Source organism: Letharia lupina (genome assembly GCF_014066315.1).
Source record: "Letharia lupina isolate WasteWater1 chromosome Unknown contig_20, whole genome shotgun sequence".
Taxonomy (NCBI): domain Eukaryota; kingdom Fungi; phylum Ascomycota; class Lecanoromycetes; order Lecanorales; family Parmeliaceae; genus Letharia; species Letharia lupina.
In genome coordinates this window covers 551339-571764 of record NW_023502989.1, presented here as the reverse complement: position 1 = coordinate 571764, position 20426 = coordinate 551339, and the positions used below count along the sequence as shown (strand labels likewise).

The 20426-nt window shown below is 52.2% G+C and overlaps 9 protein-coding genes across 9 annotated transcripts; 6 read left to right on the top strand and 3 right to left on the bottom strand.

The window, feature by feature from the left end:
• Positions 1–26: 26 nt before the first annotated feature.
• Positions 27–2475, top strand: HO133_005012 (uncharacterized protein; the record flags this gene model as incomplete). The annotated part of the gene is made up of 4 exons (XM_037295924.1): positions 27–33; positions 78–490; positions 545–850; positions 994–2475. The coding sequence occupies 4 exons, from the start codon at positions 27–29 to the stop codon at positions 2473–2475; spliced, it is 2208 nt and encodes a 735-aa protein (XP_037148622.1).
• Positions 2476–3463: 988 nt separating this feature from the next.
• HO133_005011 (uncharacterized protein) lies at positions 3464–4764 on the top strand (the record flags this gene model as incomplete). The annotated part of the gene is made up of 2 exons (XM_037295923.1): positions 3464–3475; positions 3604–4764. The coding sequence occupies 2 exons, from the start codon at positions 3464–3466 to the stop codon at positions 4762–4764; spliced, it is 1173 nt and encodes a 390-aa protein (XP_037148621.1).
• A 649-nt stretch (positions 4765–5413) lies between these two features.
• Positions 5414–6517, top strand: HO133_005010 (uncharacterized protein; the record flags this gene model as incomplete). The annotated part of the gene is made up of 2 exons (XM_037295922.1): positions 5414–5583; positions 5941–6517. 2 exons carry the CDS (start codon positions 5414–5416, stop codon positions 6515–6517), a joined length of 747 nt encoding a protein of 248 aa, XP_037148620.1.
• A 245-nt stretch (positions 6518–6762) lies between these two features.
• On the bottom strand, positions 6763–8094 carry HO133_005009 (uncharacterized protein; the record flags this gene model as incomplete). The annotated part of the gene is made up of 2 exons (XM_037295921.1): positions 6763–7911; positions 7969–8094. The coding sequence occupies 2 exons, from the start codon at positions 8092–8094 to the stop codon at positions 6763–6765; spliced, it is 1275 nt and encodes a 424-aa protein (XP_037148619.1).
• Positions 8095–8421: 327 nt separating this feature from the next.
• Positions 8422–10252, bottom strand: HO133_005008 (uncharacterized protein; the record flags this gene model as incomplete). Its single annotated transcript, XM_037295920.1, has 3 exons — positions 8422–9577; positions 9649–9977; positions 10031–10252. 3 exons carry the CDS (start codon positions 10250–10252, stop codon positions 8422–8424), a joined length of 1707 nt encoding a protein of 568 aa, XP_037148618.1.
• Positions 10253–10669: 417 nt separating this feature from the next.
• On the top strand, positions 10670–12529 carry HO133_005007 (uncharacterized protein; the record flags this gene model as incomplete). The annotated part of the gene is made up of 2 exons (XM_037295919.1): positions 10670–10739; positions 11760–12529. 2 exons carry the CDS (start codon positions 10670–10672, stop codon positions 12527–12529), a joined length of 840 nt encoding a protein of 279 aa, XP_037148617.1.
• A 1195-nt stretch (positions 12530–13724) lies between these two features.
• On the top strand, positions 13725–14330 carry HO133_005006 (uncharacterized protein; the record flags this gene model as incomplete). The annotated part of the gene is made up of 1 exon (XM_037295918.1): positions 13725–14330. The coding sequence occupies one exon, from the start codon at positions 13725–13727 to the stop codon at positions 14328–14330; it is 606 nt and encodes a 201-aa protein (XP_037148616.1).
• A 1160-nt stretch (positions 14331–15490) lies between these two features.
• On the bottom strand, positions 15491–16605 carry HO133_005005 (uncharacterized protein; the record flags this gene model as incomplete). Its single annotated transcript, XM_037295917.1, has 4 exons — positions 15491–15741; positions 15796–16008; positions 16069–16138; positions 16198–16605. The coding sequence occupies 4 exons, from the start codon at positions 16603–16605 to the stop codon at positions 15491–15493; spliced, it is 942 nt and encodes a 313-aa protein (XP_037148615.1).
• A 1208-nt stretch (positions 16606–17813) lies between these two features.
• On the top strand, positions 17814–19439 carry HO133_005004 (uncharacterized protein; the record flags this gene model as incomplete). The annotated part of the gene is made up of 1 exon (XM_037295916.1): positions 17814–19439. One exon carries the CDS (start codon positions 17814–17816, stop codon positions 19437–19439), a length of 1626 nt encoding a protein of 541 aa, XP_037148614.1.
• Between the last annotated feature and the right edge of the window lie 987 nt (positions 19440–20426).

The following is a 20426-nucleotide window of genomic DNA, read 5'->3' as shown; positions in this document are numbered from 1 at the left end:
TTTAGTACACGGCTAATGGTACAGCGATGGCAGGTAAAGTAAAGCTTCTGCCCCAAGAAACGACCTTGTTCTGATAGCAGACCCTGCAGTCAGTGCGTTTGCAGCCCGCAAGGCTGCTCGACGACCCATTGGACAGGCGACGAGCCAGAACGAGGTGCAGACATCGCTGGTGACCGAGACATACATCGATCCGCTTGAAGGATCTAAGCCACCAAAGAAGAAGCAGAAACGGGGGAATGAGCCCAGGAATAGAAGCCCGCGACAACCGCAGCAAACAGATGGCTTGGTCAACGTGTGGGATGGATCCCTTGAGGATGGCGCGAAGGTTATCGAGAGTGATAGTGAAAGCTACTCAGGAGCTGTCAATGAGCCAGAGACTCTCGCACAGTCATTGGCTCCAGTTCAGAGGCTCTCGATATTCGACCCGTCAAGAAGCAAGGTTCTGAGCGAAACAGAAACCGAATGGACGGTCAGACTCCATCCGAACGACGTGAGAATCTGGCCTGTCTCCTACTTTACGTTGCAAGATCTGAGGTGTACCTAGAATCTAGCAATACTGGGCCAGTACGATATATGGGTTCGATCCGGCGCGATTGGCATTCTTGGGGCTGTCATCCATGCCAGCTCTCGTTTACACCGGGTATATGCCCCATCAACCCATTCGATACCGCCAATTCGGCCCGTACCAAATCCATTCGGTACGGGAAATGCACCTGTCGAGCTTACCATCCTCTCGTGCGGAAGCCGCATGAAGATGCTCAGGCAGATAGCGCCTAAATTTGGACGTATCTGGAATGGAAAGCAGCACTCCAAGTCACCATTTGCTTTCTCGAGGCGTTCTTTCGTGAATGTAAGTATACATCATGTTTAATTGCGCTCTTGTCAACCGTTTTCTTGACGATACCTACCTGGAATACGCCCAGATTCTGGGCGCTACCATGTCCTCATGGCCGTGTACAGCGATATGAAACAACGATTCTGACACATTGACAGATCCAATCCACGGCAGATGACCCACATCGTCGCCCACTGCGTTTATTGGAAATCCCATCCGACTGGCAACGAACGGTGTCCAGACTACAATCTGTCAAAACCGAACGACCCCTAGCCATCATGGTTTGCGGTCCAAAGGGCGCTGGGAAATCTACGTTTTGCCGCATACTAGCCAATTCATTACTTCAAGAAGCGCCTGCCATCGGGGATAAGAGCGTGACAGACAACGAATGCGCCGCCTTTTTAGACCTTGACCCAGGTCAGCCAGAATACTCACCGCCTGGTAATCTCTCCTTGCTCCGGCTAAAATCCTGGAACCTTGGACCTCCTTTCACCCATCCGACATCTGGGCTCAATCAACTTTTCAGAGCACACCATTTTGGCCATTTTTCTCCAAAAGAGGATCCAAAACACTACTACCGATGCGCATTGGACCTTTTCGACCATTATCGACAGATGGCAAGAGACTACAGATCATGTCCGCTGATAATCAACAGCGCGGGCTGGATTCAAGGCAATGGGCTGGAGCTGTTGTCTGAGCTGATCCATGGTATGGACGTCACGGATGTCATTTATATGAGCACATCAGGGCCTGAGGAGGTAGTCGACACGTTGACCAAGGCGACAAAAAGGGCGAACAATGTGGCACTTCATCAATTGAGCTCGCAATCCTCAGACTTTACGACTAGACCAGCGGCAGATTTCCGGATGATGCAGACACTCTCGTATTTTCATATGAGCGAACCAGAAGGGAGCGACCACGAAATGCGCTGGAATCCATGGCCTCTTACCGGTATGGCGCCTCTGGTCATACATTACGCAGGCCCAAAACAAGCAATTCAAGCGGTTACAATTCTTGGTGACGCACCAAGCACCGAATTCCTTGACACGTTTCTCAACAGTATTCTGGATGGATGTGTGGTTGGTGTAGTAGCTGTTGACCAGAGTGTTGGGGAAGTTAGCCTAGGAGAGGACAGCGCTTGGAGCGTTGAACAGGATGAAAATATGCCAGATCAAGGCGCAGATACCCCAAACCATCCGTCAGTACTGCGGACTGCTACCGCGATACCCTTTCTTCCCTCGTCCAATCACACCGACTCTCTTCTGTCCCCAGACCGGTCTTTTTCCCTTGGTCAAGCGCTCATTAGAGGTATCGACCCCAATCACAAGACAATTCATTTACTCACGCCCATTCCCTCCAGCACTCTACAGAGTCGGTCCCCTAATATTGTACTTGTCAGAGGCTCTCTAGACACACCTACGTGGGCCTACAGGGAAGGGTATGAGTTGGAAAGAGCAAAGCGAAGGGTACGAGACGGCAAGTTGGACAGCAACGAAGGCTTTGATGGAGAAGAAGAGCGGAGCTGGGCGGAGAGGCAGCCTTGGGCCAGCATTGTCGATGGGGGTAGACGGAGCAGTGGGAGAATCAGGAGAATTAGAAGAGATATCAGATATCGACCAGTAGGGGAAGCATCGGAATGAAGTAGCCACATTGGATAGGCAAGCGCATGTACCACCGTGTCAGCGTGGTCTACACGACTACGATCCATCTCCTACCCCGAGCAACGAGACTGATGGGATGATCAATCAACCCCCAAGAATCAGAAGCGGGACGGGTTATGCTCGTTACAACTAGACCAAAAGGTGATCACTAGCAATCCGTCACTAAACAGTAACTTATACTAGTTGTAGGCTTGAAAGCGTACGACCGCTTTCCCACACACATCTGAATCCATTATATTTTGTTTCATAATCAATACTCCCACGCGACTGTCGAAGAACCAAAATTCTCGGATAAATAAATAGTTCAACTTTGACTATATGCCTGTCATATGCCGGTTTTTCCGATCGGACGTATGCAAGCCGATAACGCTAACGGGGAACCGGCACGCTAGCCATTCAGCCGGAGATCGAGCCTCCCTGTCTGTTGGAGCTGGAACTATCACCCTTGCCCGCCGCTTTTCTACCCAACATTTGCCGGCGCAGACAGATTTGATTAGGGATAGGGTACTCTAGGCGCGACCTGTTTGAGAGCTTCTGCAGGATTGTTTCTGCGACGGGGATTTGGTTGCGGCTGATTGGCCCCTATCACAAGTATTGGAGCGCATTGCATCGCAACGTTGGCCGGGATCGATGATCGAATGCAGGGTAGAGAAAAAGGAGTGAGAGAGAGATCGAGTGGGTGCTTCACCGCTTGAGTGGTTTTTTTTACCTACCGTTACCTACCATATTCTTCTACCATCACGGCAGAGCTGTACCCCATCTATCTAAATTCGAGCGCGCCAACTGGGCTTTCACACCAAAAGGAGAGTCACGGAATCGAACGAGATCTTCCCCGGTCCTCGTGACCCCGATCATATCACATGTGTCGCTTCCATTCCGAATCCCGCACACGACACCACTACCTCTACCCACTCTAAGGCATGGGGCGCGAGGTGAAGCTGTGAGGGTGTAGTGGAGGAAGCCAAAGATGGATATCATCGTAAGTCTGCGCACGGATCAATTCCACCTTTTAATCCTCTCCTGCTTTCTCTTTCCCAGTTCCAAGGTTCCTACAGGACCCGAGATCTCGATCGTGATCTGTGGGCTGATCGCTGCGCAATCCAATAGCTTTCCCTGTCCCACTTCTGCGAAAATGACGGCCCGACTTCCATCCTTTGCACCCAGATCAAGCCGGTCGAATGTCTGTCTTGCTATCCCGCATCCATATCGTCGAGCGTGGGGGACCTGGACGCAACTCATAGGGGTCCAGCACCGTCAGCTCCTGCATTCCTGTCATCTTCGAACAGAAGCTCTCTTGACTTCGGCGGGACTCCGGAGTCAGCCCCCAACAGCGCAAGCACTTCTCCGGAGATCCAACCAGCTACCCTCGGAGCTCACAGGCAGAACGCTCCGAGGCCTCTGAATCCACTCAGCCGCTTCCCGGTCGCCGGTAGCAATGGCAAAGGATGTGAGAGCTGCACCATAAGCCTCCCGGAAGAAATATCCAGCAAAATACCTCCAGGGGCCCCGGGAAGTCCGAAGGCCGATGGCAGTGGCCGAAATGGCAGTCCGATCCTGCGTTTCAAAGAGTCGCTCCAGATATACCGGGACCAACAAACCGACTCTGACTCCGAGGAAGATCATGAAGGACCTATACGCTTGAACCAGCAAGCCTCACCCGAGTCCTTCGCCTCCGATACCTCGGCATCTTTCTATCACAAACACACCCTGTCCTACATTTCCACCTCGAGCCCTACCGATCCGAATACCTACTCCATCATCCGCCGAGCGGCCATCCGCACTCTGTCTGGCGAACAGCTCCCTCGCGGTCAGACGGCCGGTGAACTGTTCTTCGGTACCCCACTAGACGGCTGGACCATAGCGTACAAATTCCGCCTTTCGGACCCTTATGCCCGCGGCGGTCATCGTAAATACGCGCTCATAGCACTCGCCAGCAGCGAGACCAGAGCGTATCAGGTTACGACGTTCATCTGGGAGCATTTTCGACGCATTGCAGAGAATATCATTACGAGGACGGCGCAGAAAATCAAAGAAAATGAAGGAGACCGAGGTGATCATGAAGACATAACGAAGGAGCATTGCATTCCTGTGTCGTCATTCCTGACTGGGAGAACGATAGATCCGGATGGCTATCCGAGACAGTATGGGGCCGCTAGGATGAGAGCGAGGGGCTTGACGGAGATGGTGGGAGATGACAAGTTCTTTGCGGAGCTGCATCTGGAATTTGTGGGAATGTTGAGAGATTTGATGGGGGGTTATGGTGGATGAGAGGAGCATGGAAAGTTGGATCGTCCTTTACGGATTGGACAACTAAGCACACACTCATCTATCATCGACCAAAAGCAACATGAGACGCAATTTAGAACAGCCACCCTCCAACACCGAAGGAAAGTATCCAGCATGGGATATGATCGGGAGAGGAAGAACGTGTGTCTCTTAAACACAACCGGCCCCTCTCGACCAGGCTGTACAACAGTGTCAGGCAACTCTGACATGGATTAGTACTGGACCACCCGATGGACATGATACTATGCCTGGAGGATTCTTTTCTAATGGGCCATGCCACATTTTTAGCGGTTTAGCGTGCTCAAGCGGCCTTTCAGTCTTGTTCAGACTACGTTTCATGCGATACCCAAGCGCTTTTTTCCGGAAAGTAGATTTTTTAGAGCGAGCATTGCAATTGCAATTCAGATAATCAACATGTGAAGTATTACACTGTGTAGCCAATGGTTTTAGAGACATGCACGCATGTCAAAATGACCTATTGCTATTAGAACCATGGCGAACGGGTAAATCTAGCCAGAGTCCTCGATATAAAAATCTCGCTAGACCTGCCACACCTGAAACTCGCACCCGAACCAAAAATCCTCCCCTTCAACCACCACCCACCGAAATCCCCCCACCACCAACCACAACCATGGGCATAGCCTTCGACTCCGCGCCCGACAGGCCCGAACACATCGAAGCCATCCTCAACGGTCTCGACCGATACAATCCCGAAACGACGACCATATTCCAAGACTATGTCACACAGCAGTGCGAGGACCGCACCTATGACTGCTATGCGAATTTGGCGCTGCTGAAGCTGTGAGTTTTACACTCTTTGCTTCCGTCTCTCTCTCTCTCTCTTTCTGTGCGTGTGCGTTTTGTGGACCGGGGGGGGGGATATACATGATGACCAAACCTTCAAACGTTTCCTATTACCTGACCGAGCACCGAGACGGAATTTGAATCGAGTCTCCGCTCCTGATGCTAGATTATTAGCTCTATCTGACCCCACCCCCCTTCCCCCTCCTCCCCTCGCTTTCAACCCCCTCTTTCACCCCCCCTCCCTCTTCAAAGACCCTCACTAACCACCACCTCCCCTTCCCTTCCCCCCCCACAGATACCAATTCAACCCGCACCTCACCCGCGACGAACCCGTCACCAACATCCTCGTCAAAGCCCTCACCGTCTTCCCGGCCCCGGACTTCGCCCTCTGCCTCCACCTCCTCCCGCCCCACATCCTCTCCCTCCCCTCCCCCTCCCCCCCCCCCCCGCCCCCTCCTCCAACAACAACAATCCCACCACCGCACCGGCGGCGCCCCCTTCCACCCCGGACGCCCCGCTCGCCGAAGCCGTGCGCAAGCTCGCCCGCCTCAACGCCCGCCTCGAGCGCTGCGCCTACCGCGACTTCTGGGACCTCCTCGACTCGGACGACCTCTACGCCGACCTCGTCGCCGACGTCAACGGCTTCGAGGAGCTGATGCGCGTCCGCATCGCCGTCACCGTCGGCCAGGGCTGCCGCGCCGTCGAGCGCCCCGTCGCCGAGGGCTGGCTGAATCTGCGCGGGCAAGACTTCGAGGCCTTCGTGCGGGAGATTTGCGGGTGGGGGGTTGATGATGGGGGGGGGAGGGGAGGGGGGAGGGTGGTGGTGCCGGTTAATAAGGAGAATGAGGCCAAGGGGACGGTGGTGAGGGAGGAGGTCCGGTTCGAGCAGTTTGGGAGGGTGGTCAGGAGGGCGTATGAGCAGCCGGCTTGATGGGGGATGGGGGGTGTGAGGAGGTTTCGGATGGTCGGTCGGGTCGGCATGGACATAGAAAAGTTACGAGCTCGTGAGTGGAGATAGACACGGTGGTGTGCTCTCGTGGGGCATGGAATATGCTGGTTGAATGGAAAAGCATCTCAGTTCAGTTCTGTCCGCTATGCATGGTTATGTTCACGCCATCTCGCATCTCTTTTACATCCAGGTATCATCGCCTCATCATGACATCTCCCCCTTTCCCATCACCGCGCACTAGCTTTCGCATCTTCCTCCCACTGCACCCCGACCCATTCCTCCACCCACCCCACCTCTCCCACCCCGACGCCCCGCTCCGCGCAGTCCTTCTCGCAAACGCCCAACATCACGGTCCCCCACTCCATCCCCTCCAGCCCCTCCTCCTCCAGTTCCAACTCCGCAATCGCCTGCGGCACGAGCTGCAGCTCAAAGACCCGAGACGCGTTGCAGTTGGGACAGCGCGGTATCCTGCTCCCTTCACGAGGCTGGGACACGGTCTGGATCCTGGTTCCAGACGATGATGGTGGTGGTGGATGAGGAGGCGTGAGTGTTCTGCCCACGGCATCCGTCTTCGAATACAGCAGCGGCGCTCCTCCGAATTCGTAGCGTAGCACCTGCTGCGGGTTTTGGGCCAAGCGGTCTGCGAACTTTTGGAACGTCCTGTCGATTGTGGATTCAAAGGCGTCTTTTTCGTCGTCATTGCCGCCTGGACCTTCTGCGTCTGTGTCCATCGCTGTCTTCGACGGAGTGGGTGGGTCGGGGTCGAGACTCTCGTACTCCGCATCGAGGTGATAGGAGGGATATGGGTTCGGGAGGGAGGATGGAGAGGGCCATGGCTCCTTATGGGCAGGAGTGGGTGGAGGGGAGGAGATGCGGGCTTTTTGGGCGAAGGTTGTGGGGAGATCTGTCGATGGTGGCTGAGGTGGTTTGGGTGCGAGAGATGAGACGGGAGAAGTGTGTGAGTTGGGCGAAGCGGCGAATGGATTGGTAGGTTGGGAGCTTGTGGTTGTGGAGATCGAGAACGGATTCTGGTTGGAGCTGGCAGAGGTCGAAAAGGTGGATTTAAAGAGGCTGTTGCCCAGGCTCGGAGCTGCAGGTTGAAGCTTTGGTATTTCTGGTGGCGCTGTGCCATTTGCCTTTTTCTTTGGTTTCCCAGCGGAAGCCTTCGAGACCCTGATGCCTCTGATAGCTCTCAAGGTCCCCTCTTTCTTCCGGCATGCGTTTCGCCTGCAGCTGAAGATATAGAGCTTCCGCTCATGTCCCGGGAATCCCCCCGGTAGGTCTCCATTGAGTTGTAGGAGTAGTGTCATCATGCTATTGCAGACCTTGCATTTCGCCAGTTCCGCGGAGGGAGCACCGTTTCCGTCTAGCCATGCCTAGCCAGCTTGTTAGGTTCTTTAGCAGGCGCTCGATGCAATGGGGTGCAGTCATACCGGGTAGCCACCAAGCTGGCTGAATTCATCGTCTGTAGGCTCTTTCGAGGCATAGCCAAGTAAGACATTGGTAGTTGTGAAGCTCCCACTCTCATCATCAGAGGAATCGCTATCGTTTGGAGGCATTGCAATAGTGGTTCTTGTAGGATGCAGACAACCTTGTATCACAGAAAAAATGAAGACCGTAGGTGGGCCCAACTTCTTCAGTCCCTGCCGATTGAATGTTGTGCGCCTTCACAGCTTCAAACAGCATGAAATTTTGCGTACAAACTTATAGGGAAGCTTGCTTTCTCAATGCCAAGACCTGAAAGTGCCAAGACCTGGCCGAAATATCAAATTATCTCCGTCTGTCTCCGTTTTTCTTTATCTCTCCTTACGCTCTCTCCTAACTTCGAGCATATCGTGAGAATTATGTAGAGTTATGTGTTGCGTAGCTAGTCTGTTGTCTAATCACTACAATCCAAGACCTGGAGAGTCTTCTTCAGATTGATCATTGAGCGCCTCCGAGTCGCCCTTTTCGCCCTTTTCGCCCTTTTCGCCCTTGACACTCCTCCACTCCAGGCAGAGAGCAGCTAAGAACGCCAGGCCCGAAAATACGATCCCCATGAGGAAAACCTTCCGCAATGCCTGGTTGTACACATTGAGAAGTGCTGGTAATTGTTCTTTCGGAAGAAAAGTACGGAATCCCGTGGCACCAGCGACTATGACGGCGTTGATGTCGACACCAGGCAGTGCTGCATCATAGAGCTCGTTAAGGAGAACGCCGTTGCCGACGCTAACGAAGACGGCACCACCCAGACTTTGAGAAGCGGACACCAAGGCGGAACCAACGGCGATCTGGTCGAGGCTGAGGACGCTTTGCACCGCGACGAAGCCTTGCTGATTTGCCATACCGACTCCGATCGAAACAAGGACCTCGTAGCCGATCCATCTCGAAGAGTCGGTGTTGACTGCCAGTGTGCTGAGTAGACCGGATCCAATCGTTGCAATGGCGCAGCCAACAATTGCGGGAGGTGTGAAGTAGCCAATTTTCGAGACGAAAGCACCCGTCAGGATTGTGAAGAGGGAACTCCCCAACGCATACGGGATCATACTGACGCCTGAACCCAGCGCGCTCTTGTCCCGGCAGGCTTGAAACCAGACGGGAAGGTAGTAGACCTGGGTCAGAAGCGTGGCATAGACGAAAAAGGTGTTGATACAACCCGCGGCTACACTGCGTTGAAGCATGATGGAAGGAGGTATAAGGGCTCGCTCGCCTCTCCGCCATTGCCAGACAATGAAAAGGATGAGTCCAGCTCCCGCTCCGGCGAGTAGACCAATGACGCGAGCGGTATGCCATGCATGAGGTTGTGCACTATATTGCATAGCCAGGAAAAACATGACCGCTGTCGACAGAAGTATTACATTACCGAAAAGGTCAAGCTGAACAAGGATTTGGATCGGAGAGCGCCGGGCAGAAGTGTTCTCATCGTGCGGCTTGAAGAAGACCACAGTCGCTGCGGCTATCAAGCCCCCTAGAGGTAGGTTAAAGTAGAAGCACCAGCGCCAGGTGGCACGGTCCGTGAAGACACCTCCCAGAATGGGGCCAGCAATGGCTCCGACTCCAAACCTAAAGCAGGAACCAGTCCGTCCATTAGCAAGTTCCGACCGTCACGAACTCGATGGAGAGGAATGACGCACATCATTCCAACAACACCAGCGTACAAGGGCCGCTTTCGCAGTGGAGAAGTGCGTGTAACGACCACGAAAGACCCCGTCAAAATTCCACCGCTTCCTATTCCAGCAACGGCTCTACCAACAATGAGAACCGGAGACGTAGGCGCCACGCCGCATATCAGACTTCCAAGCTCGAACAAGAAGAGCCCACTGAGGAAGAGCCATTTCGTATTCAGCATGCCATATAAGCGTCCGTATGTCGGTAGAAAGGAACAGGCGGTGATGAGGTATGCACTCGCGTACCAGCCGACATCGTTGTAGGAATGGAAGTGATCAGTGATATGGGGTATCGCCTGACGATGAGATGGATCAGCAATACCAGTGAAAGTCGGAGATGATCGCTCACAGTCGTAATAATCGTCCGGTCCAAGGCCACGAGAAATGTGGACATGGATATGGCCAGCATGAGAAGAAAAAGAGCCAGAGGTGCTGGATGTTGGGCTACCTGGCTCTCGAATGTGCCCTCTGCAGCGGTATGCTTCTCGAGCTGTTGCGAATTTGGAGTGGGCGTCCTGTCAAATTCATCTTCCGCCAGTACCTTGGCGGCGTCGTGGTGCGCGGAAGACATGATCAGGCGATTTACTCAAGGAGGCCTTGGTCGATTCGTTGATAGGCCTCGTTGGCGGTGGGGACATAGGCGTAGGATGGAAGCTTGAGTGTATAAGTCGAGTCTTACAGTTGTTTAGTCTACGACATTACTAAAGTACCAGAGGCCTGGCCCAACGATATCCACATTTCACACGTGCTTCAAATACGGAAAGCAATGGATAGCAGAAAGATTCGCTCGGATGTTGGAAAGAGAGAAGCAAGTGCCGATGGAACCAAGCTGCACGGATGCATTCCTAGCTTTCAAGAGGCCGCTTTGACGTCGGAATATTTGAAGGAAATTCTCCTAGCCCGCGGAGCTCGAACAGTGGCTAGGTAGGAGGTCAAATGCGAAGCGTTGAAAGAAAAGTATAATGTGTGGTCAGACGTTCAGGTCGTTATGGAATATGGAGTCATAGTTCTAGATGGGATTCCAGATCGCCCATCGACCTCGATGCTGGTCCAAGACGGTGTGTTGACGAAGCGGGAGCTAAGTTGTAAGTAAGTTGGTGGCAGGATGAGTTGAAGCGGCATTCCTCCAGAAGCTGAAGAGTATGTGGTGACTGGTGAAGAAGGAGAAGCCCAATATGGAGTCGAGTGATTTGGAGTAACGCCAAAATGATCCAAGTTGGGCTAGATGCGAAACTAATTGATCTTCTCAGGTACCTAAGCGAGGTAGGGTACTAGTACGTGTAAGGTACCTTAGGTAAGATCTTACTTTAAGGTAAAGTAAGGTCTTATTAGTAAGTTGAATAGAGTTTCGGGCAATTTCCCCACCCTGCATTATCACCGGCCCTCCACTATCACCGACTCGCCGACTGACCGGACTCTCTTTTGCTAATTCTATCTCTATTCATATCTGTGTCTATAGAGACTAACACCATTTGACTTGACGCGAACCTTGACCTGACGCTCTGGCTTGAATTCTCATCCCTGCTCTGTCAACGCTGCTCTTACCATTTCCAAATCTGCCCAAATAGGTATTTGCATCTTGCTACAGAACTCCTAGTGCCTGTTCGTGGTGAGCACTACTGTCTGCTCTATGAAATCTGGGGTCAAGAATGGTACGGTATTGTCATCCATCATCATCATTTCCATATTCAAACCTCTCTTTCTGACCACCCCAAAGTACACGGTTGCTCCTTCAGGCCACCGTCATTATGGCCTACCAAATCTTTCCTTCACTCATCACCATATTTCTACTGGATTTATTGCAAAAAGATTTCGCATGGAAGCTTACAGTTTTGGCATTGTTTGTGACCGACATCAAAACACTTCCTCTGGTCTGGCATGTAAGTCTTCTGCCCTTGACTCCCAGCTTCACTCCATTCTTACGTCTTCTCCCCTTCATAGATTCGTTTGCTCAACGCCCTACGATTTGTGCTACCTTGCCAGCGCGCTGAGCCTGGACCAACTCCCAATTGCATTTTTAAGCCGCTCGTTACGTCTTCCCATTGTTCTCTTAGCGAAATCGACTTCAATTGGCACAGTAAGGAAATTGCCTCGTTATTACGCGAATGACTCCTCCTCGCCAATGCTTACTCGAAAGGCAGAGTCCAACAGCACCTACTATTCCGACCTCGACATTGCTCGAACGCACTTGTTATGCACACTCTTCTCCGTCGGCATAGACCGAGCTCGGCATAAGCACGGCAACGGCATCATCAACCTCCGAAAGGACAGCTTCACGATTAAATTAGGGGCAGTCAAGTGTTCCTTCAGACGCGAGATCAGGCCCTACGAGCGGTACGAAATGTGGACCAGGGTCCTCTCGTGGGAAACCAAATGGCTGTACACCATCACGCACTTCGTCCGCAAAGACCCAAAAAGCAAAGGAAGCACCGTTTGCGCCACGGCGATCAGCCAGTGCGTGTTCAAATCCGGGCGCCGGACAATCCCGCCCGAAGTCATGCTCCGTACCTCGGGGCTATGGCCGCATGAGATCTTTCCGCGACCCATTCTCCCTGTAGCGGCGGCGCATCACCACACTTTAAACGAAGTGACAGGGCAAGCAGGCATCGAAGACTCGCACAAGCATCAGTATGCACTCGACACCTTACGCCAATCCGACTTTGTTGATGGGGATGGATGGATCGGAAGCCAAAAGGTAACGAACATGCAAACAGGAGGGTGCACGTCCGAGATGATTGAGAATGAGAGACGGCGCGGTATGGGTACGGTGAACGGGGGTGATCTCGGCGATCTGGAGCAAGATTTCTTCGCCGATGTGGATCTCCTCGGGAGGCATTTCGATCTGTGACTACCTTATATTTGCCTGTCATTCATTCCTGTCGCCGTAATCGGGGTCCTCGCTTTGATCTTCACGACTTGTAACTCGAAATACATCCACCATTCGTTTTATTTTTTTTGGTCTACGGCAAATCTTCTGCCTCGTGGGATATCCCATCGTCTGGCAGGGGGTAGAATTCAGGAATTACCGATTCCGGTAAGGTGGCCACGCTAAAGCTTCATTGGGTAAGGCGTCACTTGACGGAATATCAAGAAATTGATTTAAACCCCTCAGCAGCCCCTGGAGCATCTCAAACCTGCGCCTAATAGCGCCTAAGATATTGCTCCCTTTATCTGCTTCGCTTCGGTTGTCATAGGCCGACAAGTGTTCCGTGAGGTTGGTCACCTACGAGGTGTATTGTAGTCTTCCGAATAGGTTGGGTTTGAGAGAGGGCGCGGGGAGGATTTCACAGCCTGCAGAAAATTAAACCATTTACGGTTACCTTTTAGGTTTAGTTCCCAGCAACCTACAACAATAAGCCTACGAGGCATCTGCCCACATCTTTTATAAGCTCGATTTCCTCTTCTTACAAGTACCTCTACTTTATCTTTCTTGCTCTGGACAAACTTAAGCCTTCGTCTCAAGTTCCATCGCACTCTCTTACCTAAAACATTTCTAGCCTTGGAAGGAAAACAGACACCAGCTCCAGCTCCAGCACCTACAATTACCTACGTGCATTCTCTATTCATCTTCTTACTATCCTTTCTCGCGTCTGCTACCCCTAAAATTCCTTTTCTTCCATCGCATGCTGCCACAGAAAAAAGTGAACTTATACTGGCTTACCACTTCGACATTGCAGGTCTACGCTAAATTGCTATGGCCTTGGAAATTGTTCGTGACGCCAGCGGTAGAGCAGACGTCTGCTTTTCTAGATCTCCCTCTCGACATCCTTTGCAGTATATGCGACGAACTCCCTCTATCCGCAAAGATCCTACTCTCTCATACCTGCAAGGCTATGTGGTACATGCTGCGCAGCAAGTGCTCTTTTCAATTAAAAGCTATCGTGCGGGAGGATCGATTCAATACATTGACCGAGCTAGGGAACTTGTTGCCGGATAACTATCATTGTATCAGGTGCAATATCTTACACCCTGTGGAACCTGATGACATCCCAAATTTGACAAACTGGTATCGCCGCCGCCACTCATGCTGCACACCATACCAAATGTTTGATCATCTGCGTCCGCAACGCTCCTACGCAGTTTCGTTCCATCACGTACAGCTGGCACTGAAGTACTCTCGAATGAAGGAAAAGCACCAGGATTGTCGAACGAACATTCTTCAAAATTTTGAGATTCGTCCAGTCGGCTCTCCTATCATCAAGACATTCGCCGCAAAGCCGAAGGTCGTCAACGCCAGATTCATACTGTTGGCGACATACGTCCTGTATGCAGGTCCGCTTCGAGACGCAGCAAAGAAAGATTACGACAAGTATATAGTATTCTGCCCTCACCACCATTTTGGCCTTGGCACGGGACTAGGCCACTCCTTTGCCGCGATTTTGCAAAAGGCTGTTATCAATGCGGCGACTATGCCAGATCAACACACTGTGCTGTTTTCATGTGATCGCTGCCCAACAGACTATTCGGTGGTGGTCCAAGATGGTGAGGCCGTCCTCGAGGCTTGGCATGACCTGGGAAATGGATTCTCTGTTGAGGATCCCAGCTGGCAAAGTCACCTTTGGTCAGACCAGAATGGGTTAACCAAAGGATTGCAGTTCAACTATGAACATGGGAGTATCTCCAAGATGTATGATAGCTGCCACAGTTGACTCTCATAGATGCAGTGAATACAATCGCCCGTGTGGATGACTGAAACACGGTTGCATGGTCTGTTCCCACATGGAGGCTTTCCCGCTATTCTGGACCCAGCCACATCAGCCAATGGCCCGACAACTACCCCAAAGCCAAATAGCCCGAAAACCCAATGAAAATCCCTCGCAATAAGACGTCAAACGATCTTAATCACGTGACAAAGTATCCAAAGCCTACGACAGTCCCAAAAGGCCCTCCCCCCACAGCCACGGCCATTACCCGAGTACACTCCCTTCAAAATCCGCAATCCCTCTTCCTCATGACCAATCCCATTCCCATTCACCCCCCACCGTTGCACAGGGGACACGGCTAAACGATGCCTACTCTGCTCCAACGCAGGCCGAAAAGCCGAAAAAGGTGCAAATATCAGGACGCCACCACCATCGGAATCATCCATCCACACCGTCAGGACACCTGAGCTCGGGGCAAAACAAACAAACCGGCCGCCGGCATACCCCGAGATGTATATCCCGCTGCAAACTATATGGAATAGCGATGTGTAATCATGTCGCTTTGCTTTGCTTTGTGGGAAGGCGCATTCGGATGCCATATCAGTACCATGTAGATAGATTTTCGGTGCTGGGTGCTAAGACACTGTACCCGTACCCGTAAAAGCGTTAGGCGATGGGATAGGATAGGTAGAGCATAGGTCACACGCTGTAATACTTCCTACGGCATTGAGATTTTTCAGGTTGATGGATGCAGGGGGAGGGGATCCCGTGATGGATTTTCTTCGGGGGAGATTTTTGACAATTTGTGGTGGGGGAGCGCTGCGTCGTTGCAAAGGAATTCGGCGTATCAATCTCCGTAACTGGGGTTTCTCGTAAGGCTTTTTTTGGTGGCAGTTGGGGAGTTTGATGGGGTTTCTGGTTGTTCGATAAGAAGCTTGCGTGTTACTTTCGCTTCTTCGAAATTGGTAGAGGAAGGACTGATGCTGGTGGTGGGTACTTTACTGGAAGTGCTGCAGCACCGAAAAGAAAAACAAAACCGGAGCTCGTGTAGATTTTACCCTGAATTTCATTCCATTCCGTCTTGCCTAACCCATCTCGGATCCCCAAGGATCACATACATACACACACGCAAACATGGAACCACGAACCCCCCCACCCCCCGCGGGCTAAACCCGCACAAACTGCCTCTTCACATCCCGCACCACCGCCTCCGCCCCCGTCGTCCGCTTCAACCGGGTCGAGGCAGCGACGCGGTGATAGGTGACGAGGTAGAAGGAGACGAAGAGCGCGAGGTACGACGTCAGGATCCCGCAGCCCATCGCGGCCGCGAAGCCGGTGCCCGCGCAGTCGCCCGCGTGCGGCATCCGGGGGAAGTACCGGACGACGGCCCGGCTGTACGAGGCGAAGTAGACGAAGGCTGCGGGGGGGATGTCAGCGGGCTGCGGGGAGGGGGGGAAGGGGTTCTGGGTACCGAGGTCGATGAGGAATTGGAGGATCTGGAGCCGGGTGATCCATTCCTTCCACGGGACGCGGATCCCGCGGGCGCTTTGGAAGTAGTACCAGTACATGAGGACGTGGACGGTTAGGTTGAGAGTGATGGGGACCCAGGAGACGGACGTTTGGCCGGCGAGCTGGGTGTAGCAGAGGAGGACGGTTGCGCCGTGGTGGTAGCAGTGGAGGAATGCTGTTGGGGGGATGAGTCATGGGGAAGGAGGGATGACTGCTGCTGAGGAGCTGGACTTACTGGTGGGTTTTTTCTTGAGAATGAGAAATGCCGTGTCGATCAACTCGTAGTACTTTATCAAGTAGTTGACCTGAGGGAGGTGTCAGTGGTTGGTATGCAAGCTGTGATGGACACGTGAGGGAATCTGACATAGTAGAGAGTGACGAGACGCTTGGTCCATCCTCCAGAACCGCAGATGGCATGATGCATCCCGTGCTTCCAAAGCCCAGGCCCCAGCTCCTCGACGAAGAGCAAAAGCACAAAGCCGCTGAGGAGGGATAGGAAGAGGTTGTGCAGTAGAAACAGAGATGTCAACTCGAAAGCCGGACGACCCTTCATCGCCCTACGGCCGAAGAAAATCATCAGGTAATAAACCGCTATGCCAACGGCCGTCTCTTTCGCGGTCGACATGGGCGTTTTCCCGGGAATGAAGAGGAAACTTGTCGGAGCGTATCCCGTTGCCGCCGTCCACATCCTGTCGAACAGCACCCATGGGGCAGCCTGGAGAGAACCGGACGGCAGGGAGCCATACGGATACGGCACGCTTCCCTCAGACATGGCTGGTGTGACTCGGTGTGCAGAAGAGTATGGGAGAAAGGGGAAATGCAATGTCGACTGCAAGCAATGTAGATTCTTGACCCTTCTTGTACGCTTATCCCTCCCCCCTCCCCCTCCCACCTCCGATTATAAGGAGCAGAGCTTCATCGAAAGTGTCAACCCGACCTAGTACAGTCGAATAACTGGCCCAGTTAAGGCGGCAAGCATTTGTAGCATGGGACACGGATCCTCCACAACCTGCCTTCCCCTCTCGAGTAGAACCTAATTATGGATTCGGATTGTTGTAATTCTCCGAGATTGTGCCCGCCCGCCAAAGCCGTTTCATGGTAGTTCAGATCTGGTACCTGTTGATTTACAATGCAGGCCGCATGGGGTCCAGATCATCTTCGCATTGACCGCCCGCATTGACATGGACTGCTTCTTTTGGCACTCGGGCTTGAATCTGGGTACACGCGGTTTGTACCGTTGATGAGCTAGACGCCGCTACGGGGTAATGTAAAGTATGCCATTTTACTTTCGCATTACTCCGTAGCGGCGGTTCTAGCGTAGCGGCGCTTTGACGTTTTAGCCTAATTACCTTAGCTTCCGGGAACCCTGGAATTTGACTATGTTTTTAGCGAGCATCAACAGCCTACTCTTGTTTCTTACCTAAGGTACCTTATCCGAGAGATGTTATTTTCCTAGGTGATTGTTCGCAACATACATTATACATTAGGTTAGGTAGTTCTGATGTCCTAGTTTCCAACCAAGAATGCCTTTTCCAATAGTTGATCCCGTCTTTCTCAACACAGCAAAAGGCCCAAAGTCCAGGCTTGCCTGTCTTACATTTGCTCGAAAATCCTTTTCCAGATGTGGTATTCTTCTCCGTCTTGGAACTTGTGGCGTGTGAACTCATGGACTGGCTGGGTCACATTCGAACAGTCTGATCGATCCAAGAGCAAGGTCCGTGCAACTCCTCTTCGAACCTGACACATCCTTCTTAGATCGAAGCTTCCAGACAGCAGAGATAGATGCCTAGGCCCAACCCACCCTTTTCCGGATAAGGTATACTCAAATGTGACAAGGGGCAGGACAATCAAAATGCGATACGGATTCCAAGGACTAATTAAAGGGTTAAAGACACCACCAGCTCGTCAAAGAAGACCTGTCCCAACTTCCAAGTCAACTGCAACCTTGGCCGAAATCGATTTTCTGAGAGTGCTTTCATCATGGCATACGAGTTGGGATTTCCGTCTCTGCTATTTCTCACCTTGGTGATTGCCTCCTTCATTGCAACGCTCTCATCTCTCACACGCCTTTCTGCATGGCTATACACGTTCTTCGTTTTCGTACCGTCCTACTACATCATCTATCAGTCTTGGATATTCCCATTCTACATCTCACCACTTCGCTCGGTGCCCACCGTCCCCGGATTTCCGCTATGGGGTCAGACTCATTCGTACCTAACAGAGGAAGCCGGTATCCCTCCACGGCGCTGGCACAAGCAACACGGCCCAATCGTACGATGGTTCCTGCCCTTCGGTGTCGCTAGGCTCTCGGTCATCGATGACGAAGCGCTGAAACAGATCTTCATCAGGAACCCATATAGATGGCAGAAACCACCGAATACCAAAGCCAATCTTGCATATCTGCTAGGTGACGGACTCCTAACAGTCGATGGGGATGCCCACGTTCAGCAACGAAAAGCGCTTGCGCCAGCATTTTCGATCTCGTCAATCAAATCGCTCACACCAATCTTCTGGCGTAAAGCATTGCTGCTGTCCCGACTTTGGCGAGCCGAGCTGAGAAAAGAAAACGTCAGGACCAAGTCCATCGAGGTACTTGGATGGTCGACTCGAACAACGCTCGATATCATCGGAGAAGCTGGATTGGGAAACAGTTTTGACTCACTGACCCACCCCGAGACGCCGATGAGAAAGGCATACAAACAAATCTTCAAACTTGACAATGGCGGGCGACTGTTCTTCGCACTTCTATCTGTAACGCCCTTAGCGTTATACTTGCCCGTTCAAGCAAACCACACACTTGCAGCAGCCCGCGGCACGGTTATCAGAATTGCGTCCGAAATCATCCGAGACAAGCAGTCCAAACAGATTACCGAAACACCGTGCCGCGAAAAAGACATCCTGTCCCTAATTATGCGTGCTAATTTGACGGCGAATGGTAGAATGGAGGGCAAGATGACGTTCGAAACCATGAGAGATCAAGTGATGACCTTCATCGGCGCCGGTCACGAGACCACAGGGTCTGGAATTGCCTGGACCCTGCTTCTGCTCTCAAAGTATCCTTCCACGCAAGAAAAATTGCGGAGGGAAATTCAAGAATACATGCCGTTCCTCTTCTCCGACAGCCGTGAAGACGAATCTTGGCTTTCCAAAATCGACGAAGATCGTCTACCTTACCTCAACAACGTTTGCCGCGAGAGTCTTAGGTATATCCCACCCATTCCTTTCACCAGGCGGGCGAACATTGCCGAGGATCAATTCCGCGGCTATCGTATCCCTGCTGGAACAACCGTCTACGTTCCCATCAACGCCATCCACCGAGCCCCGGAATACTGGGGAGAAACGGCAGATGTGTTCGATCCAGACAGATGGGACCATTTACCAGCGACGTTCACAGCGAACGCATATTTAGCGTTCCTTAACGGTCCGAGAGGATGCATAGGGAAGAAGTTTGCTGAGACAGAGATGAAGGCGCTACTGTGTTGCTTGTTGAGTGCGTTTAGGTTTGAGATGGATGACACGTTGGATGATCCCGAGAATTGGAAAATGTGGAAGTTAGTTCTGAGGCCAAAAGATGGGATCACTCTGAAAGTCACGCCATTGGTGTGAAGTCTTGCAGACGACATATTCACGGCTACGCTGCCTCGAGAAGCTGGCGCCATAGTCTGAGATGTTCTGCCACTGCCGGGTTACTGCTTCCATCAATTACTCTGCCTGTCACAACTGTGCTCTACGTAGACCATAGTTACTACACTCCTTGAACATGTCCCAGTCTCCGAAAAGAAACTCCTCAATGCACATATCAGGAGTCCCCAAATGGCTCCTCGAGCCCTATACCCGTCCCTTTGCAGGCGGACTTGATCACGGCTCTTAATCAACCCCCAAATACCCTTCAGAACCTGCCCCGTTAGGGTACTGACCGTGCCATCTTTCCCCGCCATAACTCCGGACCTCTCCCCAGTAGTTGCGGTCGTCGGTGATCTGGTCGAGAGGGCGGAGAGGTCCGGAGGCGATGCCTTGTGCGGGGACTCATCCGGTCGATGTGAATGTCCACGCCGTCCCAGATGACTGAGACGGAGATGATGCGGAACGGGGCGGTGGGTGAGGGGGTGGTGTGGGTGGTGTGGGTTTTCTGGTGTTCGTCATGGATTGTAGATTCTGTTCTGTTTTCGGGAGAGTGGCGTGAGTTGGTGGAGATGTTCGGGCAAATTACATTTTCATACCCCGAACTATGGATTCTTACAAATTCATACCCATCTTACAGTTTCATACCCCAATGGGGTATGAGTTTATAAGCGGGTCAGCACTGTTATCGCTGTAATCCTCTTGTTTGTTCCGTCTATGACTACGCTAAGTCATAGTGTTCTATTCGAATCGTTGCAAGTGCATAAAAGTCTACGATACTCAACACATCAAGTCAAGATAATGAGCCTACTACAAGGCAGTCAAGACGACTACGATTCGAACTCCTCAATGAACATGTCAGCAAGTGAACTTGCTACAGTGGCATTCTTTAAGTGATCTGCCTACAACGGTAAGTATCAAGCCATTCTAGGACGGAATGGCTATCGGGGCTGACGACGGTAGTATCAGCCT